At 55.2% G+C, this 24,033-nt stretch overlaps 6 protein-coding genes across 6 annotated transcripts; 4 read left to right on the forward strand and 2 right to left on the reverse strand.

The window, feature by feature from the left end:
- Positions 1-4: 4 nt before the first annotated feature.
- On the forward strand, positions 5-3,625 carry KVR01_008954 (uncharacterized protein; the record flags this gene model as incomplete). The annotated part of the gene is made up of 3 exons (XM_044792782.1): positions 5-637; positions 1,139-1,365; positions 1,468-3,625. The coding sequence occupies 3 exons, from the start codon at positions 5-7 to the stop codon at positions 3,623-3,625; spliced, it is 3,018 nt and encodes a 1,005-aa protein (XP_044641456.1).
- A 248-nt stretch (positions 3,626-3,873) lies between these two features.
- Positions 3,874-8,687, reverse strand: KVR01_009485 (uncharacterized protein). Its single transcript, XM_044792376.1, has 2 exons — positions 8,533-8,687; positions 3,874-8,224 (listed from the first exon to the last, which is right to left on the reverse strand). The coding sequence occupies exon 2, from the start codon at positions 8,195-8,197 to the stop codon at positions 4,709-4,711; it is 3,489 nt and encodes a 1,162-aa protein (XP_044641987.1). The 5' UTR covers positions 8,198-8,224; positions 8,533-8,687; the 3' UTR covers positions 3,874-4,708.
- Positions 8,688-12,520: 3,833 nt separating this feature from the next.
- Positions 12,521-13,512, forward strand: KVR01_009080 (uncharacterized protein). Its single transcript, XM_044793609.1, has 2 exons — positions 12,521-13,189; positions 13,261-13,512. Exons 1-2 carry the CDS (start codon positions 12,783-12,785, stop codon positions 13,376-13,378), a joined length of 525 nt encoding a protein of 174 aa, XP_044641582.1. The 5' UTR covers positions 12,521-12,782; the 3' UTR covers positions 13,379-13,512.
- Positions 13,513-14,636: 1,124 nt separating this feature from the next.
- On the forward strand, positions 14,637-15,815 carry KVR01_009498 (uncharacterized protein; the record flags this gene model as incomplete). Its single annotated transcript, XM_044783607.1, has 4 exons — positions 14,637-14,759; positions 14,819-15,180; positions 15,302-15,548; positions 15,669-15,815. 4 exons carry the CDS (start codon positions 14,637-14,639, stop codon positions 15,813-15,815), a joined length of 879 nt encoding a protein of 292 aa, XP_044642000.1.
- A 1,783-nt stretch (positions 15,816-17,598) lies between these two features.
- Positions 17,599-21,319, forward strand: KVR01_009487 (uncharacterized protein). Its single transcript, XM_044794822.1, has 2 exons — positions 17,599-18,087; positions 18,269-21,319. Exon 2 carries the CDS (start codon positions 18,429-18,431, stop codon positions 21,252-21,254), a length of 2,826 nt encoding a protein of 941 aa, XP_044641989.1. The 5' UTR covers positions 17,599-18,087; positions 18,269-18,428; the 3' UTR covers positions 21,255-21,319.
- Positions 21,320-21,418: 99 nt separating this feature from the next.
- On the reverse strand, positions 21,419-23,233 carry KVR01_009385 (uncharacterized protein; the record flags this gene model as incomplete). The annotated part of the gene is made up of 3 exons (XM_044787593.1): positions 21,419-22,028; positions 22,150-22,961; positions 23,045-23,233. 3 exons carry the CDS (start codon positions 23,231-23,233, stop codon positions 21,419-21,421), a joined length of 1,611 nt encoding a protein of 536 aa, XP_044641887.1.
- Between the last annotated feature and the right edge of the window lie 800 nt (positions 23,234-24,033).

Genomic DNA, 24,033 nt, shown 5'->3' on the forward strand with positions numbered 1-24,033 from the left:
GAGCATGGAGGACTCGGCCCGGGCCCTCCCGGAGGGCTGGGTCAGGCAGTACGACCGAGAGACCCATCACCAATTCTTTGTCGACACCAGGGCCAACCCGCCACGCTCTATCTGGCACCACCCCTACGACGACGAGCAGTACCTGGCCTCCCTCCCCGACCACGAGAGGGACCGTATCAAGAGCCTCCAGCGCGTCCACAGCCTGGCCGACATCGAGGCCGAGAGCAGCGATGACGACACCGCCCGCGGCAGCCACGGCCAACCAGCAGCCGCCACACAGCAGCAGCAGCAGCAAGAGAGGCTCTCCAAGTCCGAGAAGTTCGGCCGCAGGCTCAAGGACAAGCTGACCAGCTCGACCCACCAGGAGCGCGCCGCCAAGCGCCAGCAGCGGGCCGAGGCCGAGAGGCAGGCCTACTACCAGCACCAGCACATCCGGCGGCAGCTCGTGCGCGCCGTCGAGACGGGCGAGCCGCAGCTGCTGGGCAGGGACGGCGACGGGAGGGAGGTCTGGATCGAGCCCCCACACGGCTCCCAGGGGCTGGCCGGGCGCGCCAACGTGCGGGTCGTCAACCCTTGGGACAGGGGAGGGTACTTTGGTGGCCCGCCCGGCATGATGGCAGGACCCTACGCGCGACCCGTTGGTCCTTATAGTAGGCCATATGGACGCGGCGGCTACGGGTATGGCTATGGGGGTGGCCTGGGCATGGCGCCTCTCCTCGGGCTGGGTGTTGGGCTGGGGTTGGGCGGGCTGATGTTCTGATGTTCTGTTGCATGTCTTCAGAAACGGCCTGGTCATTGAGGTTATGAAGATACCCTAAATCACTCTGCTTCCAATACCCGATTCATCCATACCCAGCAGTTATCCAGGTGGAGAAAGGTAAACGGGGCAAAATGAAGGCTTGACCTATGCGGTGCTGCAACATGTGTGAGATTGACCTCGTAAATTCATAATGCTAATTCGGGATATCCATATCTACATTTTGATCTTGGATGCGAGGCCAATCAGTGTCTGAGCGGCTTATAGTGGGGACACTGTGACCCACCAATCGATAACGTGGGATATCACCAGGACCCACTAAATTTTCACCCGCCCCCGAAGACTCGGGGTCCCTCTTGCATGGAAACAGAGACTTTCTAGTACCCGTTGCCTTCGTCTTCACCACCAACTTCTTGGTTCGCCAGCCTCCTGTCAACCACAACAGCGACAATGGCCGATGACCTGGTCCTCAACCTGGCCCCGATCGGGGACTCCTCGTTCGCTTCCAAGAAGGTTAAATATGTTGGAGGGTCTTGGAGAGATCGTCGCCGGGCCCAGAAGAAGGACACCGCCCGCGAGCAAGGCAGGACGGGCTCAACGGGCTCGACGTCGAAACCTGCCACCACCGACGGTGCCTCTGCCCAACACCACGCTGCCTTTCCTTCAGACAGACCACCCAAGCGACAGAGGACCGACCATGGGCCCACCAGCCGCCCAGGTGGCGGCCACCACGACCCCTCGAAGCCGTTCCAGGTCGCTTCCAAACTCTTCACCTACAACCCCACGGCCAAGACAGTCTTCGACGACGCCACACCGGCAAAAGAGGCTGAGCCGGCCACTCCTTCCAACGCGCCCCTGTCCGAAGAAGCATCCAACTTCCACGCCCTGGGCCTGTCCCGGAGGGTAGCCCAGCACCTGTCGACGAAACTCGAGATGAAGGTACCCACGTCGATCCAGAAGAACACCATACCGCCCCTCGTCACCGGCGACGACGACGCTTTCCTGCAGGCACAGACGGGTTCCGGAAAGACACTTGCCTACCTGCTTCCCATAGTACAACGGATTATCGCCCTGAGCCGCAACGACGATGGCAGCAGCACCGGTGCCGACATAAACAGGAATTCGGGCTTGTTTGCCATCATTCTCGCGCCCACCCGAGAACTGTGCAAGCAGATATCTGTCGTGCTGGAGAAGCTTCTGCGATGCTGCCCGTGGATCGTTAGCACCACTGTCATGGGAGGCGAGAGCAAGCACTCCGAGAAGGCCCGTATCCGCAAGGGCTGCAATATCCTTGTTGCTACACCTGGCCGTCTCACTGACCACCTGGAGAACACCAAGATCCTCGATGTTGGAACGGTGCGGTGGCTCATCCTCGACGAGGGAGACAGGATGATGGAGATGGGTTTCGAACAGGACCTCAAACAAATCGTCACGGCCATCCGCGAGGAGCCACTCAAGGAGAAAAATAAGGATGGCGTACTGCTCACAAAGGCCATGCCAAAGAGGAGGGTGACGGTCCTCTGTTCCGCGACGATGAAGTCAAATGTCAACAGGCTCGGTGAGATCAGTCTGCAGGACGCTGTCCTCATAACTGCCTCCACCTCCAAGGACGACGCCGAGGAGGATGCAAAGGCAGAGACTGTCTTTGCTGCACCGGCCCAGCTGAAGCAGACATACTTGGTCGTTCCGGCAAAGCTGCGCCTGGTCACACTCGTGGCGTTCCTCAAGGACGCCTTCGCCCGAAAAGGCTCCGTCATGAAGGCAATCGTCTTCATATCCTGTGCCGACTCGGTCGACTTCCATTTCGAACTACTCAAATCCACCACTGCGCGACCCCAGCCGTCACCAGAGACTGTACAAGGCAAGCCAGACCACACGGCCAACACCGTACACCCCTCGGCCTACATCACCTCCCCAGCCAACCCGACCATCCTCCTCCACAAGCTGCACGGATCTCTGACCCAGCAGGCGCGTACCTCGACGCTCCGCTCCTTCTCGACCTGCAAGGACCCCGCCGTGCTCATCACAACCGACATCTCCTCGCGAGGTCTTGATGTCCCCGCCGTCGAGCTGGTCGTCGAGTACGACCCGGCCTTTGCCATCGCCGACCACGTCCACCGCATCGGACGTACAGCCCGTGCAGGCCGGCCTGGAAAAGCCGCCCTGTTCCTGCTGCCGGGCTGCGAGGAAGGCTACATCGACATGCTACCCACCACGCCCCCAGCGGTCGCCCAGTCCTACGAGACCGTCCTGCAGAAGGGCTTCGCCACACCCGTGGCACTGCCCCCGATCCCAGGCAAGGATGGCGGCGACGGCGACGACGAAGAGCAGCAGAGACCACAGAAGCAGTCCCCCCACGCCAGGGCGGAAGCCCTGCAGCTGCACCTGGAGCAGCGCGTCCTGGCCTCGGAGCCGCCCAAGCCGGCCCCGACCAAGGGCGGCGGCGGCGGCGGCAGGAGGCCCGCCGCGCCGCCCCCGCCGAAGCCCCAGCACGGCTCCGGGCCCGCCCTCATCGACTCGGCCCGGCAGGGCTTCAGGGCCCACGTGCGCGCCTACGCCACCCACGTCAAGGAGGAGCGGGCCGTCTTCGACATCCAGCAGCTGCACCTGGGCCACATCGCCAAGAGCTACGGGCTGCGGGAGGCGCCCGGCGGCATAGGCGCGGGCGTGCAGAAGCGCACGCACAAGAAGGGCGCCGGCGCCGGCGGCGCCGCAGCTGCCGGGTCCTCCTCGGCCGGTGGCGCCAAGAGGAAGTTGGACGTGCTGGAGGACGTGGGCGGCGGTGACGTGGATGCTGCAGCGGCCAAGAGGAAGATGGAGGAGATGCTTAGGAAGATGAATGCTGCTAGCGAGTTCAATATCGCATAGGCGGGCGGGGTCGTTACTGTTAGCGATGATGGGGGCTTGTTTTTCCCCCCTTCCCTGGCTCTTCAAAATAGACAATTTGCGCAACGCATCTGCATTCAAACTGTTTCTGCTATCCAGGAGAACCCAATTTGGCTTTTCCACACGTGTCAACCGAAGACCATAATCAGGGCGACGGTCAGTGATCTTGTACTTCCCGGACTTATCTTCCAGGCCCATAACGTGCCACAACGTGGTCTGCTCGTCCACGACCAGCCCGAGCTCGAAAGGGTCTTGGATTGATATAATCACCCAAGCCTGATACTCTGAATAGATGACTCATATATGTGCCTGGACAAGATCCAACTTGTCATTGGACATTTATCATTATCAGCGATGGTTCTATGTAATATACACAGGCGACATGACCTGTCCAGCATTCCATCGTTTCTAGATGCCTGCCTGCCTTGATAGCCAGTCCTCCCAGCCAAGATGATGACCGACCAACCGACCCGAGACCAGCCGCCATTGCCCAAAATCCCGTCCCGTTCGCCACCGCTTGTAATATGTCCATGTCTTTTTCTTGCTGATATGCAGAGTGGAGATTTGTCTATATGCCGCCTTTGACGACAGATGCAAGCAGGAAGAACGTGCCTCGACTGCTTCGAAAACAAAAATAAATAACAAGTATCCCGCCCCGGACCTGCCTTCTGTCCGGGCACGACAATAACCTCACCAGGTCGGGCAGCCAGACCCAACCAATTGACCAAACAATAAGACCTTTTCATCCTGGGCCATCCATCATGCCTCGTGGGCGCGGCCGTTTGAACCGATTTCCAACACGATACCAACGCCCGCTGTGATGACAAAGACATAGGAAAATACGACAGTAAGGAAATAGCCAACACATGCCGGCCTCATGAACACCGACATCCCGTCACTCTTGTACTTCCACCGGACATCGTTTCTCGTCCGTCATCATCCCCCATTGTTGTTCCACGCACCGTATCGAGGGGTATCAAACAAGACGGTAAATCAGAGGCGCGACACAAAGGAAATAGAAAAACAGGAGCGATGGAGTTAGTGTACGCCTTGGGAGCAGGCAACTTAAACAGCCGCAACTGCAGCCTCCTGCTCACCGCCACCGACAAGCTCGACAACCTTTCCGACCACCGCACTTGGGTAGCCCCGTCCCATCATCTCTGACACGACATACCTCGCCTTTTCCCTATCCTCGACGGAGAGATAGGCCCGGGTCATTGCTTCATATGTGCTCGGCTCCCGGCGGTCACGACCAACCGCACCATAGATGTCCTCAGCACGGGCGATGTTGCCCTCGGAAGCCCATCCGTGGATCAGAGTGTTGGCAATGTAAGGGGTCAGCTCGACTTTCCGTCGACGCATCTCCATGAGAAGTGGTTCAGTGTCGGAAACACAATGGTTGGCCACCATACTCTCGAACAATGCCTGGAAGAGGGACGCCGTCGCGGTAATGCTGCGGTCGTTGATGACTTGGTTAAAGGTCTTCCGAGCTGCAGCCATGTCGTGCAAGACACAACCGCGGGCGTGGATCAGAGAAGCAAAGTGCACAGCCTCCGGCTTGCCGCCGCTGGCGCGGATGCTATCCAGAACGGATTCCGCGGCCTGCATATCCACAGGCTCAAGGGTCGCGTGAGTGTCGACGAGCAGCTTGTAAGTGTGCGCAGTGGGCGAGATGCCCCTGGCCTTCATGCGTGCGTAGTATGCTAGGACCTTGGACTTGTCGCGTTTGGTGGTCAAGAAGAACTGCATCATGCTGTTGTAGGGCGCAGGACGAGCCTTGTAATTCGGCATTGCCTCCATCTCATCAAAGAGCTCCTCGGCGAATTTGACGTCAGACACGCGGCATAGGGCATTGACGATGGTGCCGTAGGTGACGGAGGTCGGCTTGATACCAAGGGCACGCATCTCAGCGAAGAAGAAGAGGCAGTCGTCGATGCGGCGAGCCTTGCCAAGCTTACCGATGAGGGCGTTGTAGAGGAATGAACTCGGCTCAACGCCCTCGGCCTTGGCGCGGTGGAAGATCTTGACCGCCTCGGAAGCCTCGTCAAAAGTTTTGGTAGACTCCTTGAGCGTGGTGATGTACAGACCAAAGGTGTTGGCAGACGGGGTTGCACCCATATCCAATAGCTCTTGGTGGTACTGCTCGGCCTGGCCTCTGTGGCCCAGGCTGAGGCAGGCACCCAGCATTGAGTCCAGGATCGATGACCACCCGTAACGAACAACGGCAAATTGAGGTAGCAATGGCACATCAGTGCGAGCCATGTTGAGGATGTCGTTGCAAGTCTCCATCTTGCCCTCGCGGGCAGCGGCTGAGATGAGCTTGGCATAAGTGATGTACCGGGGGTGTCGACCAGCTCGGCGCATGTTGCGGAACCGAGCAAGGGCATCGTTCAACTTGGGGCCCTTGCGACCGTGAGCACCTTCGAGCTCATCAGATATGAGAGATGAGCCTTTGAAGTCGGTGTTATGCGCATATGGGTCGAAAGTGTCTTCGTAGCTCGACGCGGACGGGGCTGACTGTGACTGGTACGGCGAGGGAGCACTAGTCGGAGAGACGGTCGAATCGCGGGGATCAGTGATGCCTCGGGAGGTCATGTACCGTGAGACGAAATCCATGCCCTCCTCGACCTCGGCTGCTAGTTGAACGTCGTCCGGCTTGGATGAGCGTATCCGGTGGAACATCGCCTCGGCCTCGTTCAGACCTTCAACAACTTGACCGGAGCCAATCAATGCCACTGCGAACATGGCGGTTGGCTCGATGAACGAGGGGTTCACAGAAGCCTCAGGGCTGCTGAGGATCTGCCAGTACCGCCATGCCTCCATGACCTCACCACCACGAATGCAGAGTGCGAGGAGGGCACTTGCTGGGGTGGCGATGTCCTTGAAGTTGACGGGGATGTTCGCAAACGCAGCGAGGGCCGTGTGCTTGTCGCCGTTGTCCGCCGAAGACACTGTGAGCTCGGCCATGGACTGGGCCCGCGACTCATCTTCGATGGCCTGAGCCCACCGGAGAGCCTCAAAGTAGATACCCCGGTGAACCAGACCCTTGACAAAACCGAGGCTGATGATGGCATCTTTGATGCTTGCAGCACGCACGCCATATTCCTGTACGATCTTCTTGTAGAACTTCATGGCACCCTCAAGCTTGTCCGAGACGATATAGGCGTTAATGACTGAGGCATAGACCTGAGCATCCAGACGGTCCTTCAGAGTGGGCTCGCCATTGTCATTGGCGATGGCCAGAGTCCGGTACTCGCTGTAGCACTCGACAGCGCTGACCAGATCTCCGCAGTTAGCGAAAGCAGTGATCATTGCCGGGAATGTTGCAGCGAAAGGCGTGGCCTTGTTGGTCTCCATGTGCTCGTAAAGGTGGAGCATGTCAGAGAGACGGCCAGACTGGGCGCAGGCTGAGATGAGCTGGTGGTAGGTCTCGGGTGAGAACACATCCCGCTGGCAGGCAACCGAGTTCTTGAAGAGCTTAATGGCCAAGTCGAGACGGTCATCCTCGGAGAGAATGGCGTGTTCGAGTTCGGAGGATGCGAACATAAACTTGCCAGGCTCGTCCATGCCGCCATAACGAGCGCGCTTATCCTCGAGCCTCTTCTTCAAGGAAGAGACCTCGAGCGATCGAGCGGCCAGCAAACCGACGAGGATGTTATAAGTGTCGCTGTCCGGGGCAACCTTTCGGCGCATCATGTCCGTGTAAACATCCAGGGCCTTGGAGACAATCTCAATCTTCTCGGCCGGCAGGTGAATAGCGGCCATGAGAAGGGCATTGTACGAGGTGGCCAAGGGTTGGATGCTGGCGACCAACATGGCCTCAAAAACAGCTGGTATTTTGGCATAGCGTCCAGTCTCGGAGAGCTTGGTCAGGTGGTCGGCGTAGCTCTGGGATTGCGGGTCGACCGGTGGTGTGGCGGAGCGGGCGAGGCTTGCCGGCGAGAGAGGTTCAGCGGCCTCATCAAGGGGGGGTGTCGGTGCCCTGGACACGCCGGTGTTCTCGGCGTCCCCATGCTGCCTGGCCTCGATCTCCTTGGAAAGAGCAGCATCGATGTGAGCCAATGCGGCCTGCTCCTCTTCCGAGAGGGCGGACACGCTGAGGCCATCTTCATCAGCATCCTTTGCCTCGAGAGCGCGTGCCTCGGAGCCGATCAGGATGGAAGCAGGCGAGGGCTTCCATTCGATCTTGTCCTGGAAGCGAAACTGCACCCACTCGTTCTCCTCGGCGTCGTCGGTGGCCTCCTTCTTCTGGAGGTTCTCGAAGTAGGCATCTAGCCCTCCATGGTTGTTGGCAAGCTTCTCATGACGGTGCTCGGTGGGGAGGCTGGAGGAGTGGTGGGCGCTGGTGTGGAAGGCGCTCTGAAGCTGCTGGAGGCGGCTGAGACGGGTTGTGGTCTGGCGTTTCCGGGCCGCAAAGGACGGCCGGTTCTGGGAGTTTAGAACATGAGGGTGGGTGGCAGCTACGACGGACTGCGCGTAGCCGTGGGTGAAGGACTTGGTGAACCCAGAACGGATAAAGTTCGTGTATAAGTTGTTGTAGATAGATCCAGGCATTTAGGTGAAGCCTTTGGAGTGGGGGGACTGTAAAGAATGGGCGGCAGCGGTTAGTAATGCGTGCGCTGGGCAAGAGGCAATAGAAAAGGACATGAACACGATGAGTCGAGGGGTGCGACGTGACGAGTTGGGAATTGCATGTGGGAAAAGAGTGTTGGTTCGCGTTGGTCTCGACGATGCTCGAGTTCTCTTGATCTGCACCAAAAGTTTTGGGGGTCTTGGCCGAGCGACATGGACGTCCTCGAGGTAGACACACACAGAGAGAACGTCATGGACTCGGGTGGAACCGAGACAAACGAAGAGTGGGTTTTGGCTGGGGCTGGACGTTGACTTACTCGGGGGAAAAAGTGAAAGCGCAACTGCAGGTTCATCTGATGCCAATCAAGACATCAAACAAACGCGCTATTCAGAAGGGGTGTATTGGACTATTGAGGGAGATAGTTTTGGAGGTGACAGAGGAGAAGGAGAAGGGCTCGGAGGAGAGGCGCGAGAAATTTGGAGCGTGATATGCAAAATCGCATCGGGCCTTGGACTCTGAAATTCGGAGGCGACGAGTCACACTGGTGCTCCGGCTGCAGCACGGCCGCCAAGTACCCCGTACAGTACCTACAGCAGTTGAGCAGGTACTAGCTGCTCCTTCCCAAACCTTGTTGTGGGGGGGCGGGGCGTGGACAGCAGCATCTTGATTGGGTGCATGAAAACATCCCGGGTAGGCTCGCAGGGAGGACTCGGAAGCTGGGGGGCAGTGTGCAGATGTGGTAGGTCACATACTTGAGTAGACACCTAGGTACCCAGGTACCTAGGTACATGGTACACATCGTCAGTAGTCACCCTCGTCCAACAAGAAGAAGCGTCAAGCACACAAAAGAAGAGACTGAATACTCCAATCTCCCGCATCAAGACCCAACTCTGCACCCCACGACCAGATTTCTGACAATTTTGTCCGTCGGACCGAAGTATCTCGACTTCGGCACCAGAGATCGCCAACCCTCCTCCCTCCTTCTCCTGTCATCCGTGACCAACACCATCCCCATTTGCATGTGCTGTCCTCACCGGGCAGGCTGTCAGGCTGCCACAGGGCTCTTCGATGATGACGACTGTCATCGCCTCTGCTCGGCCTGAGGTTTGTGGCAGGGCGGAAGCCTCGGACGCGCTGCCCTGCCCTAGCTTGTTTCCTGCGTCTCCTAGCGAAGAAAAGAAGCCGGCACAACATCTCAATCGCTACAGGGGGGCTCCCGTCACGCCTGTCAGGACCATCCTCCGTGCGTGGGGTTCCCCAGCAGCCCACCAGCCCAGCATGCCGGGCACTCAGGCACTGCAGACAAGCCGGTGGCTGACAGAGGCCCGGCTGCCTTCCTATTGGCAGCCCGGCGTCTGCCCCCAGGAAGAAGCCGGAGCCCACGCACGGCACGAGCACAGCCGCCTGGGCGTGGAATTGTCCCTTGTGAAGGTTGATGGATCTGTCAGATCTGTCTCAGACAACATGTATGTGTTGCTTCTTGGCCTCCCAACCTCCGTTCAAGGCTCAGCATCAAAGCTACACACAAACAAGGGACATGATACCAAGGGAGGGAGGGTGAAAAAAAAAAACCAGTATTTTCTCGCCGATCTCAATAACTCAGCCCGTGGGCCTGCAGGACCCTGAGGACCCGACAGCCTGACAGCCAGCAGCACGATCCTCCTGTTAGCCCCAGGCACCCGGTCGGCTTGTCTGATCTGTCCGTCTGACGCGGCTCTACGGCCTTCGCGAAGCCCGTTTCCGAGCCCGACTCGGCCCTGCTCAGCGCTCACCCATTTTGCGGGGAATCCGGGGTCCCACCCATCATCTGGCTGGCTGCTGCTGCTTTGATCTCCGTCCCCGACATCTTGGTGCCGAGAGGCCTGTCTCGGGTCCGAGCTGTCGCATGATCCTGCTTCCCACCCATCTCATTAGATCTTATCAGATTGATCTTGCTCAACGTCGACGCCCAGACCTTGCACCATGACGTATTGTAGCATAGAGGCACAGATAACAACTCGACGCGGACTTCGAATTCCCTTTTCCGCGCGGTTGGGCCGGCCGTTTCGAGGTCCACGCTACCAATCCTGCTCGTATCAGTTCCAGCTACGGCGGGATAAGTCATGCCAATAGTGCTGCAAAGCTCTCGGTGACGGGCAGGTGCTACATGTCATAATCCCCCGTCACATGCTACCAACGATGCCGTTCTCCAGCTTGTCATGCACTCAGGATTTATCGATCGCCCTGGTCGTCTCAGTTGCATCAAGCTCTAGCTGCACAACAATGTTTGAATGAAGCAGAATTGACTACGCGCCAGACTTACACATTTCTCGACATTTGGGACTGAACAAGGGCTGGATATCAGGCGCCGCTGTGTTTGACTTTTGTAGCTTGAACCCGTATCGTCAGCCATGGCCTCCGGTGGCACCAAAACTGAGATGGCTCCTCTCCAAGCACAGGCTCGCCGCTCTGGGCCTAGTAGACTACACCTTGGAGCAGCTAACTTAGGATGCCTCCTCGAAAGAACCTTTCAGCTACGGCAAAAGGTGCAGCACTTGAGCCAAGTCTACGTCGTCCGAGAGGACCACTGCACAGACGAAGCGCAAAGCCGCCGGTTTCAACCATGACAACTGTAATAGCAAACCAGCAAAGCGCTCCCGCACCACCGAAAGGCTCCGGAATGGACACGAGTTTCTCTCAGACAGACCGTAATATGCCACGATATCCACGGATGAGCTTGACAAACCAATCATCGTGAATCGTGCTCCGGGGCTTGGGCTGTGGGGCGTGTGTGTTGCTCACTTCCTAACGACATCCGGGATTGTCTTGGAATCTCTGCCTCAGCATATATAGGAAGGAGTATCTCCAACATGACCGCAATCTCTAAGGGTCTGTCTATCGGGACAGTTGAACCGCCTAATCAGTCAAAGGATGGTGCTACTAGCGGAAACAAGGGACAAAAAGAACGGGGGTGATACCATCCGGGTCATGGGGCTCCCCATGATGATCAAGGAGGCGGTGTCATGGTCAAGGGCAAGCCCAAGACAATACGAGAGGCCGTGAGAAAATGTGGCTCTGAGGAGGTTTACGCAAAAGTAAAAGACAATGTGACACGGACTGTGGGATTGGGGGGGGGGCAGGACGATTTGGACGCGAAAGCATTCCAAGTTGTCTGAAATTGGTTACTTGATCACGGGATTTGTCTCTTGGGAGAATCTTGAACCCGTTAAGCCTCATTCGCTTGATGTGAGGGCTTCCGCACCAGTCTGAAAAATGGGATGAAGTGCTTCCCTAGCCCCGTCAAGCCTTCAACTACCTAGGTACTAGTGTTAGTCACGAAGGAGCACGCAGAACCGGCCTCGGGTTTTTAGCCCGAGAGACGTGAACTTTCTATACGACGACGAAATCACCTCCTGTCTGTCTCTGAAGAAGCATTTATTTAGTGTCCAGGTGCTTTGGTTCAACGCGCGAATATGTACAAATCCATTCTCATTTGAGAACCCTACCATGACGTTGCACGATTTGTAGTACTGGTGCCAGGATGTATGTATTTATGTCGCGCCCTTTCGTCCGTAGGCGAAAAGTCTATCTCCGCATGTGGGCTGAAATGGCAGGCCGTGGATGATGATAGTCAGACCAAGACTGACGAAGTGGCCTTTTCATCGGCTTCTGGCCTCAAGCGTAGATGGGTTGACGTGAACTAAGGGTAGATAATCCAAGCTTGAGGTGGGAGAGAAGACTCCTAGACTCTCAACATGGGCTATCTCTTGCAATGTGGACGGATTCAGTCAGGTCTTGGAGGTGAAGTGAGGGCAGGTGTCTATAGCAATAACCTTGGAAATTCCATTGCATTCCAAGTTTGGGAAATATACTAAGTACTTAGGGTAAGTAGACTGCAGATCGAGAAAGAGCGTTAAAACAATTGCATGGTCCATAATGGCAATCAAATAATGTGCGTGGGACAAACTCGGCCATCCAATGCCAAAGAGAAGCACAAACCGGCTTTTGCGAATGCCTGGCACTGTATTTTTTTCAACCCTGGGTCTTGAGCGTTTACCACTGTTTGAAGGCACCATATGTTTTATATGTATCGGGATTGGAAACAAAACTACTTGCGAATGCCTACCTACTTAAGGGACCTAGTGTCAGTGGAAATTTAGGTGGGTTTCGGCCAATGCCTCAGAGCTGTAAGATTGTAGGCTGCATTGTTGGTATTAGCATTGTCCAGATCACATTTTCCACACGAGCACCTAAAATTTAGAGATGGGTCCGTGACAAAGCTGTTGTACAAATTAGATCCAAAAGATACCAAACGCGGCAAATGCCCCAGATTGCCATGTTTGCATTTGCGGCCGGCCTCGCGCCACGACGTCATCAATGATCATCCGGGTCGCTGCTACTAGGCACTGATCAACGTCACTGGCGTGCTCTGGAAAGCTCAACACAACGCTCTGTGAGCGAGACTTGGAAAACTCTCATCGTGATAACTTGCATGTGCTCTATTGAAAACCTCATCTATCCCATCCTGCCACGAACTAGTCAAGGACAAAAACAACCCATCATCCATAAGACCCCCCCCCAATCACCATGGCCAACCAACAACCATCCAACATCGAGCCCTACATTCAACCGAGCAACCCCATCACGAAGGAACCACTCGAAAACAAAGTTGCTGACAACCGTGCCCGTGACAACTCCTCAGCCCAAGGCAACGTCGATGTGCCATCGGAGCGCTCTCAAGAAGGCACCTTCAGTTCCCTAGGCAGCGGTGTCCAAGGCGGCAGCGGACCAGTGGACGCAACAGAGGCGAGGAGCACAGGCAGCATGGGCAGCGGGGCTGCCGAGCAGCTGCAGAACCCGAACGTAAACGCGGAACAGCTAGCCACGTTCAGCGAGGGCAAGGTCGCCGACGCGGTGCAGCGCAAGAGCGGCATCCAAAAGGCGCCCGATGACGGCGAGGTCAAGTATGACGACTACGCGAGTGACCTGGATAGGTATGTGTGCCGCCCACACCAACAGTAATGGATGGCATGGATCAGACTATTGATACGACTGCGACTTTTAGGAAAAAGGCTGAGCAGGCGGCCGCGCGTGATGACATCAAGGCGGCAAGGGAAGCTGGAGTGGATGTCGATGGGGGATCTGCAGGTGGCAACGTGAGAGGTGCTGTCCAGGTCGACTAGTAGCACGATGTGATATTTCACAGTGGGTTTGTTGGTGGGCAATACTCCCATAGACGAACCTACATGTCTTGCTCAAGTGCAGCATTTTCTTGCGATCCTGTCAAACTTATAAAGGAGAACATGGTCACACAGACTCAGATCTAGTTCTGATTTCAATAATTGAGACATCATTTTTATGACCCGATCTCGTACAGTTTGAGTTCTCCGTTTATCACCGTTTCATTTGTGAAAGGGCGCAATGTTTAGCTCTAGTTGAATTTTGTTATAACACCATGTGGTGGAGCTCAGGAGCCAGTTGCTGTTAATCAAACTATACAGGCTTGGAGTCTCGAGTTTGGGAAGGATGCATATTAAAGGAACAATCCTGTCGCCTATTTAGCGCTCATTTCTCGTTTCCCTGTCGCCGGAATCCAGTCCCCATAAATTCCTGCCCTCGTTATCTCCCCAACCAGCAACACAAATTCGTTGGCATTGGTAATCCAGTGCTGGCTGCAGTGTGGTCATATTTACTGGTTGATTTGACCCCCGCAATACCTTGCAAGAGATGCCAGACTGCTCGGATCAGGGACGCACTGGCACAGTAACCCATCACTCGAGAGTGCATTGTTTTCGAGACGCGTCCATGCAATGTCTACCCTCAATTGAAAGTTCCTGCTGAAATGTAACAGAGGCGAGTCCACAAGTTCAACTGATGGTGATTTCCTCATGTGAGTAATCATTTACGCGGCCCCTGCCCTTGGGCCGAACCATGCCCCCAGTCAGAGCGTGAGAGCGGCCAGACTGCCAGATCCACAGGCATCCCCACGCCAAGAGATGCCCTTGGTGGAATTATTAGGGGCTCAACTCTGCATCCCTGTCAGGCACCGGAGATCAAAGTTGGTTACCAGGATCGTCGCATTAAAGCCGAGACCAAGCTTTTCCCATATTGATGTAGACCACGGAGACGTGCTCGGCAGAAGGTGAAGGCACCCAAAAGAGCACCCCAAAAGGTTTCAGCCCTTGTGATTGAACGAACCCCTAATGTGTCTGTTGATGGCAAATATGCAAGTCCTCGTAATTTCTCCGCCATTGATACCCTGGCCTCGTGCCAACTAGCTTCCCCTCTGAGATCCCGTGATGCTCCTTTCCTGTCCGTTCATGTATATAAACACGATGCCAAGCCATCGATCGTAACTTGTGCTTGGTATATTTGTACATATCCAACCAATTTGAAAGCCGCTAGACTGAACGGTTAATACTCGCTCGTTCCTTGTCAAAGATGGCTCTCAAGAAATCCCTTGGTGTTGTGGCTGCACTAGTCCTGACTGTCCTTGCTGCCTCAAGGACCAGTCCTCCTAGTGGAAGTATCACAGTTTGCTCGTCCGGCTGCAATTACAACACAGTATGCTTGTCGATGGCCTACGACTTACAAAACTCGCTTAGCCTGACAACTTATTACAGATCCAAAAAGCAGTCAGCTCCATCTCCGCGTCTTCCAAGGATGAGCACAGTATCTTCATCTACTCCGGGACTTACACCGAGCAAGTCACCATCCCAGTACTGAGTGGGAAGCTCAACATCTATGGCTATACCAAGGACACTTCCGACTATTCAGGAAATGTAGTCAACCTGGAATGGAAATCAGCGCTTGCCACCGGGGCCGCTGACGATGAACACACCGCGGCACTGATCAACACATCTCCCAACGTCGCTGTGTACAACATCAACATTAAGAACACTTATGGCAAGCCCTCCGGCAGTGGTGGTCAAGCTATAGCCCTCTCTGCTTATAACACTGAACAGGGATACTACGGCGTCGGCCTGTAAGTTCACACCAGAGACAACACATTATCCTACAACTTTTTCTTCTCCACACATCACTCGGAGTCTGCCATGCTGTAAGCAGATTACAGACACCTGCTGATGCCGACGTACTCATATCAGATATGGATACCAAGACACGCTCCTCGCTCAGACCGGCAACCAAATTTACGCCAACAGCTACATCGAGGGCGCCGTAGATTTCATCTTCGGGCAGCACGCCCGCACATGGATTACCAAGTCCAAGATTGTATCCATCGGCGCCGGCGCCATCACCGCGAGTGGCCGGCCATCCTCCTCCGACACGTCCTACTACGTCATTACGGACAGCACGATCGAGGCGGGCTCGCCTGCACCAGCCGCTGGGGCCGTCTACCTGGGCCGGCCGTGGGCTCAGTACGCTAGGGTGGCGTTCCAGCGATGCACCCTCAGTAATATTGTCAACTCTGCCGGGTGGGAGGTCTGGAGCACCAGTGACACCAGGACCCAGGATGTTTCCCTGGCGGAGTATGGCAATACCGGTGCTGGGGCCAGTGGGACGCGAGCTAGCTTCTCATCTAAGCTGAGCAGTGCCCTTAGTATCTCCACTGTCTTGGGCAGTGATTATGCATCGTGGGTCGACTCGGCCTACTTGTGAGCTGGCAAGCGAGTGGTTCTCCAACCTGGCTCGTCTACAGTTTTTTGTAAATACTTCTTTCAGATTGGGTAAATACATTTTGGTTTGTGCTTTCGATGCGCACTGTTTCATTTCCCCAGTTGCTACGAGGCACCTCGTGCGCCCACCAGGACCCTACAATTTAATGCACATTATTGTGCTTCCAAGGTTGGCAGCTGGAGATTGATAGATCCGGTCGGTCCTGTCGCGAGGTCGATGCCTATCTCGCCGAACAACTGGCGCTTCGCCTCGGCCATGAAGGCGTTGCCAGGTTTTGCGAGGAACTCGACCTTGCGAATTGTCTCCGTTTTGATTGCTGTGACTGTACCCGCTTGTGTCTTGCCGAGGATGAACATTTGAAAATCTCGTCTGCCCCGGCAAGGTCGGCTGCGACCGTTGCGTTCGGGATCTGGCCATTGATCGGCGGTGTGCACGTTATTACATGCTTTACACCGGCGACCTTGGCCGTGGCAATAGTCATGAGCGCCGATGCGAGGATAGAATAGCGACCTCCTGGGATGTAAGTCCCTGCCGTGCTGATGGGGTTGTTTCTATGGCCAAGGAAAGAGTCCGTCTATGCCTGAGAAAAGGTCCACACATTTTTCTGGGCCTCTCTGATGTCCCGAGGGTCTGCTCGGGAATTTTGGACATGAAATGCCCCATTGGCTGTTTGGTAGCTCGAAGGATTCGAGAGCCCATGTGTTGAACTTCTTAGAATACCTAGGTATGTCCGGACGGCCTGGTCACCAATGCTTTAGATATCATCAATAACGGAGTTGATGGTCTCGGTATCCTCCTGGGAGGCCGCAAAGCTAACTGATGCTCCTACAAGGGGGGGACTTGGGACGACAAGCGACCATAATCGTGTGCTGCTTGGCTGTTCTGACGAAATCTTCCAAGTTTGGCAAGGAAGATACTCTGGTGCTATAGGAAAAGCGATGTTTCGCGTGAATTCTCTTCGGGTCTAGAGATATCTCCAACGGCATCTCCCTCCATTCTTGTACGAACCAGAACCGGATCGCCATCTTGTCGCGAGCCGATGCCGCAGGCAGATCCGCAATAACTCTGGGTAACTGTCCCGGCAACGAGGTCTTCATACTCATGACGATAGAGGAGATCAAGTTAGATATGCGTACGCTACTCGGGCGTGTCGGTCTCTGGGCCATAGAAATGGCACTGACCGGGGCAAAGCCGCCTCAGAGCTCCTGGTGGGGCCGGCCGAACCCCGTCATGGGAGAATAGAACCGGTCCATCCTGTCCTCAGATCCTGGGATTCGCGCAGTTCAGGAACGCGGTTCATTGTGTGTTTTCCTTTGGCACCGTCCTGCGTGCAAGTTGCTCACTCACGGCACTCTTTCGGATGCTCACCCAAACCTGAGACTGTTCCTTGGGTAAGTTGACGTTGAACAGGCGTATTGCATCAGGGTGAGATACAGTCATGATAGACACATGCCCCAATGATCAGCGATGCCCTCCCCTGACTGTCTGTGTGGGCTGTCAAATGACTGACGGTCCGAGGAGCCCCGCCCAGCGGGACGAAATAGTAGTAAGGGCCATCAATGTGCTGATGTGGTACCAGCTCTCTGGCTCAAGATGGGTACAGTACGAGAAAGTGGGTATCTGGCCAAACCCGAGTCCAGGCAAAATGTGCGTGCACTGTTTGACCGTCTGCCGGACTCCGGTGCGGTGGGACGGAATATGGGCCAGCACACGGCTGCCCCGTAGGGCGCGCTGTTACATCATAGGTATGCAAAGTTATTAGACATGGACGTGAGTATGGTGTTTCTTCCTGTCTCGCAATGTCTTGGAGGACACTTTGAATCTGCCAGCCACATGTTTGTCCACTTGAGCACCAGCAGAGACCCGCAAAGCCACATAGTCAGCGGATCCAAAGATGATGCATATGCGGGTCGACAGACCATGTGGATTGAAACTTTCTTGAGTCGTGCTGGCGGCGCCCTGTCCAGCAAGCCGCTGCGCCAGCGGCAAATTCGACCAGATGGGCGCCTGCCCAGCTGTCGTTGTCTTGCATGCGACCAGCCGCACAGATTTGTCGGAATTTGCCAACACGAACTGACGATCCTGGCTGATCCCAATCACGAACTCAACTCAAATTAGCAGGAATTTAGAAATGATGGAATGCCAAAAAGCACAAAACCATCGGCATGTGCCATTCTATTTTCCCTCCCGCATAGACCGTTATCCTGGCCTGCCCTGAAGTCCCTGGCTTCACTGCCTTGTCCGGGTCTACCGAGTGAGTGACAACGTTCTCCCCCGTGCTGACGGGTTTCGACCACGCGTCTAGACCGTCAAGTCGACTGCCCAATAAGTCTCTTGCGCAGTACTCAATCCTTCTTTCAGCCCAGTCAATCTGCAGATGAATGAGCCGCATGGGCGGCGAATCAAGCCGGCGCTTATTTTCAGGGAGCATTCAGGGAGCAGGTCCGCCAGAGCTTGTGCAACCAGCTCTCAAGCTTACTCGCACGCTAAGGCAAGCCCGACGTTCTCGCCAAGCCGACGATAGGGAGCCAGAGGTGGCTGGAGAGGGAGGGTGAGAGCACTAGCACGGCGCAGGGCCACGCATTACAGCTCAGCATGAGCATGGCTGCGATTAAGACGGGCCCTGAGGCCAACCCTGGCCCTAATCAGGCGCCAACGAAGCAGCAGGATCAAGAGCACCAGCAGGCTGAGGACCAGGACCAGGACCAGGACCCGGACAAGGACCAGGACATGGACCCGCGACAGGGTTTGGATGTTCCGACGCCCACTGCAAGCCCCTCCGCAGGCCGCCGGCTTAGTGCCGCCTCTGATATTTCCGTCTCCAACATTTCCACAACATCCTCCGGCAACGAGAAGTGGCTGTCTCCCTTGGACAGATTATCACTGCAGCCAGCCGAGAATGCTGCCATAAACATCAGTGCAGGCCGGGCCTTGAAGATCATGGATGACGACGGCGTCGACCTGAGCTCCCTCAAGGCGGGGGCCACCGGCCGCCCGGCACAAGGTCCGGAACAGATACTCTATGGCCAGCAGAATGCTTCCACGACTCGCATGCCCTTCCACGGCGACGAGTCCTTCCCCGGCACGCCACAGTTGTACACGCCCGAACCGTATAATGGCCAGTATGCGGGCGCACAGCGAGACTCCCAGGCAGACCTGCTCCTCGACTCTCAGCGTAACCGGCATTCGTCCCGCTCAGTGTCTTTTGGGCCGTCGACGACTTTCATGTATCCCGGCGGGGACAAACCGCCCCCAAGCCGCGGCAACAGCCTGCGACCCCGATCATGCAGGCCGAGATGGCAGAACTCATTCGGCATGTACATATGTTTCATCTTTGGGGTCCTCTGCGCCGTCGGCCACCACATCTTCTACGCCTCGCTAGACGGCGAGCCCGCCAAGAGCCAGACCGAGATGCTCCGATACGGAACCTTCCTTGCCTTCGCAGCCAAGGCTGGCTTCAGCGCCGCTGCTATTTCGGCCTTTAAGCAGCGCATATGGGTCACAGTCCGCTCGAGGTTCATGAGTATCTCCGCACTCGACTCCATGTTCGCAGCGGCCGAGGACCTGACCGCCCTTTTCGACTGGGAGTTCATCAGGGACGCAAGGGCTGCTTTCGCCCTGGTCTTATTTGCGTGGACAACACCTCTGGTGGTTATTCTGACTGCGAACACGCTGTTAGTAGAGCCACGAACGATAGTTAACAACACGACGTGTCCCTCGGTACGCACCTTGAACTTCACTTTTGAGGACCTCAACGACTGGAGGAAACCCACACGGATAGACGGTCTATTTGAGATACCGGTCTCGATATGGAATACCACGAAAAGGAGTTCCCAGGATGATGCTGATGATGACTGGTTTGACTACTACACCGGACCAAGCCCCAACTTCCAGCAGACAGCGACCCTGGGCGCTTTCCTCCAAGAAGTGGTCGCCCGGAAGAATGCATCCTTCGAGGTGTGCACTTCGGGATGGAACTGCACCTTCGATGTCGAGTTCACCGCGCCCGGCTACGACTGCACCGAGGTGGCAAGCGGAGTAGGCTCCACGCCGGTCAACCTCACCCAGGAGACAGGCCAAGCTGAGCCGCCATTCGGCACCGACATTCTACTCCCCCAAGGCAAATACAGCTATTACGCGTATGCCACTGGCGGCGAATACTCGACTACTCAATTGAAGAACGTCGGTGTGGCCGGGATCCCGAACATTCCAAACTCTGAGTTGCCACCACACTTCGGTGCTCTGAGGACAGAACCCATCATCTGGATCGGATACGTTGTGCTCAACACACCAGGAGACGTCCAGCCCAACCGATCTGACCCGAAATGGCAAGATGCTTTCACGCCCAAGATATTCGCCTGTGAGCACCGCGAAACGAGCTACATCGCCAACTTCAACTACACCGACGGGGCCCAGTCAGCCAGGATGGCCAGCCGCAAATTCGGGGCGCCCATCATCAACACCACCTTTATTCCCAGTATAGAGGCAAATGATGGAACTGATGACAATATCACCGCGATACCCGAAGAAAACTACATCTACCCCACCGACACGGCCCGATATCGACGGGTCGCCGCGTACCATTCAATCGGATACATGCTGCGGAAGTTTGTGAATGGCACGGTCGAGGTTGAAGATACGCTCATCAATCCGATTCAGAACACAGAGGCCATCCAGACAAAATTACTCGACCCACGCAACAACTATTTCCCCTACCCAGAACTCATGTCTATGATCCAGGGCCTCTACGAAGACCTCATCCTGTCCATTTTCAGCAACCCACAATTCGTCGAGGTCGTGTGGGCCTCGCGGCCCTCTGAGCAGTCAGGGACTCTCTACAAGGGTGGGATCAAGACATCGTCCGGCGTGCAGACCGGCACTGGCGACGAATCAGACTACAACTACAACTGCACGCGGACCCGCACCGGCAACGCATACGCCTACCACAAGCGGGACCTGTGGATAGTGTACAGCATCGCAGTCGCGCTCACCCTCATCTGTGTGGTGATTGGTAGCCTGGCGGTCCGCGAGAACGGAGGCGTCACGAGGAACACGCACTTCTCGTCCGTCGTCGCGGCCACGAGAGGCCCTGCGCTCGAGAAGGTCGCATGGATGGGGCCGCTCCAGGACCGGGGCGATGTCCCTAAGGACGTGAAGAAGCTCAAGCTCGGCTATGGTATCATGAATGATGGCAAGGTCGGGGCCCTGAGCCCGGCGTCGCCGCCCCCGGAAGTCGGGCCCGACCCGAACCTCATGGGCGTAGAGGACGGGGGCTATGGCGAACGTGTTGCCCCTGAGGAGAGAACGAGTCCAGGATACTTCCGGAGAAGGAGGGCCTACTCTACTGAGATGAGGTGCGGGTTTGGCCTCAAAGGCGACGTGGATCAGAGGCACCGGGAGGGAAGTTTGTTTCATCGGTAGACGGATTGGAAGGCAGGTCTAGATGGTTCCAGGCGTACAGGAAGTCATGGGAATGCGTGTTCTGGGATACTTTAGCTCGGCTTAGGGGGGTTTGTGACTTTTCTGAATGATACCATCAGCGCTATTCTAGTATGCTCTCTATAGATATACATCTCTGATGCAATTTATGCCGCACGGTCACCATCAGGCCTTGCGCCCCGTGTAAGCACTGCACTGTCTTCCTGCCCAAGGTTCTCAGCCAACGCCTCCCTCTCCTCAACCCTCAACTGGCTCTCCGCCTTGCCAGTATTGACGAAGCAAAACAGCACCATCGAGGCGGCCGCACAGCCCGTGCTGAACCAAAACGCAGCCTTGTAGCTGACCATGGTGCCCCTGTACTCGTAGCTTGCGGCCACGACGTCCGAGATCCCCAGGAATAGACTGATGGGCAGGAAAAGGATGCTGTAGATGAGCGAACCCGCGGCGCCTTGGTCCTTGTGCGGCACGTTAGTTGTGATAAAGACATTACTAACGTTAAAGATAATGTCGACCCCGATTGTCGCGCCGATCATAGCCGGCAGCACCCACGCCCAATAGGAGCCACCCTCTGGGATCAACGCGAACATTAGCACGCTGACGATGCTTCCTGCCCCTGCGATTATCAGCAGCACGCGGCCTGGGAGGAGGTGTAGTGTTAGGCCGCCCACTGTCGCGAGGATTATTCCTCCTACTGCCATACTATGTCGTTTGACGTTAGCTACTAAGAGGGTAAGAGTTCGAGAAAGATCAAAGCCACTAACGGGATGAAGGCCAAGGCCGTTGAGAGAACGCTGTAGTCCATGACTGTGTAGAGACTTTGGTATTGTGATTAGCATGCTGACCGATACAGAGAGGAACAGGGATGAACCGCACTTACTAGAAACTGGCGTAGTACATGAAGATGCCAAAGTTCCCGTACCCAAAAGTCAGGCCAATTAGAATGGTCTTGAAGTATTTCGGATGGAACAGGCTTTTTGGCAACAGAGGCTGTTCGGCAACCGAACCCTCAACAATGATAGCCACGATCAGCAACAAAATACCTGCCACGAAAGTCCCAATTACATAATTTGTCCCCCACCCGTTGGGCGCATGGGCGCCGTCCGTAACCGCAAACACGATTAAGATGAGCGCAGGGACCGTGGTGAAGACGCCCCACCAGTCCATCTTGACACCGGGGGTCGAGAGGCCGCCCCGCGGGATGCTAAAGAACGCGGCGGCAGCGCAGAGGCTCGTGACAATGGCGGCGAGCCAAAAGTACCATCTCCAAGAGAGGTACTCACCCGATATGCCGCCTATGATGACGCCGAAGAAGAAGCCCAACGGCGAGAAAGCGCCATACAGGCTGAAGATGAGGTTCTTCCTTGGGCCAGGGCGGTATATCTTGCCCATAATCATGATACCCGTGGGCAAGAATGCTGCGGGTCCGAGGCCCTGGAGTGCCCGGGCTGCGATGAGCATTTCGTAGTTAACACTGAAACCAGCGATGAGGGTCCAGACGACGAACCAGGCCAGCCCCAATGTGAAGACGACGAAGCCGCCGTAGATATCAGCTACCCTTCCCAGGGGAAGAAGTAGGGCGCCCAATATTAAAGTGAAGACGCTGGCTGGCCAGATCTGAGCGCCGAGGGGGATTTCGAGTTCTTTTGAGACGGTTGGGAGGAGGATGTTGAAACCGGAGACGAAGTATTCCTGCCATTGCATATGGTATTAGAATCACCGAAGTCATAGCCAGATAGTCCAAGTGTGGTGGTTGGTCTTGGTAGCAAACTGACCGACATCAACATCGAAACCAGCATAGATGTGCAAAACATGATTTCTGAGAAGGCGGTTTTGAAAGTCTCAGGCCGTTGGCGTCCCAGACGCTCCAAATCCGCCTTTTGCAACGTCATTGGGTCTTGCGTCGTGGGAGTGGAATCACGCTCTGAGTCCTCGGGCGAGGTGGGCTTATCGTGGAGGGTCATACTGTCAACTTGATGAAGTTGGTATGGGTGGGTGATATGTTGTACAGTCTACTGTAGTTGAAGTCTCGCCAGTTCCCATTCTTGTTCGGTCACCGGATGGCACCAGCAACTTATACATCACGGTGGGCCACCCAGAATGACTAATGAGACGTGTATATCTTTAGCTGATAAGTTTCGATTTCGCATTTCCAATTCTCTTTGAAATACACGACGTAGAAAATTGTGTTCAAAGCCTTGGTCTTGGCGGTTCATATGCAAGCGTTGCTCTTTTGCTACCAAATATGGCATAGGTCGACGGACAAGGGGCGTCATTCCAGACTTTAGAGTCAGGGCAGTCACGGATATACACCTCTACAGGGGTAATAAACGTTATTCGGCCACATACCATTACATCACTCCTTTTTTAACCCACACAACCTAAATAACCTTAATTTATTAGCTATCACCATTAAAATTTAAGTACTTATAATTATCCCTAATAATCAATCAATTTACCACCTATATTAATCACCTTCTAAAGCTAGTCTAACATCCTATAAACTAAATATAATAGGAATACACTATTAATTAACTCTTATATAGCCTTAATAACCTTATATAACTCTTTAAGAAAAAAGGATTAAATATTATAATATTATTTAATTTAATCCTTTATTATAAATTATATATTTTTTATAAAGTTAAGGTCTAATAAGTTTACTAGCTAGTAAATAACTAGAATACCTATTAATTAAAGTATTTTCTTTATTACTTTAATATAATAAAAAGGAATATTATTCTACTAAAAAATCTCTTAGTTT

Source organism: Diaporthe batatas (genome assembly GCF_019321695.1).
Source record: "Diaporthe batatas strain CRI 302-4 chromosome Unknown Contig00011, whole genome shotgun sequence".
Classification (NCBI taxonomy): Eukaryota; Fungi; Ascomycota; class Sordariomycetes; order Diaporthales; family Diaporthaceae; genus Diaporthe; species Diaporthe batatas.

Coding starts and splice junctions, on each gene's coding strand:
- KVR01_009080 (XM_044793609.1), top strand. CDS start 12,783: ATGGCCAACCAACAACCATCCAACATCGAGCCCTACATTCAACCGAGC. Junction 13,190..13,260: donor TACGCGAGTGACCTGGATAG/GTATGTGTGCCG, acceptor TGCGACTTTTAG/GAAAAAGGCTGAGCAGGCGG.
- KVR01_009487 (XM_044794822.1), top strand. CDS start 18,429: ATGAGCATGGCTGCGATTAAGACGGGCCCTGAGGCCAACCCTGGCCCT.
- KVR01_009485 (XM_044792376.1), bottom strand. CDS start 8,197: ATGCCTGGATCTATCTACAACAACTTATACACGAACTTTATCCGTTCT.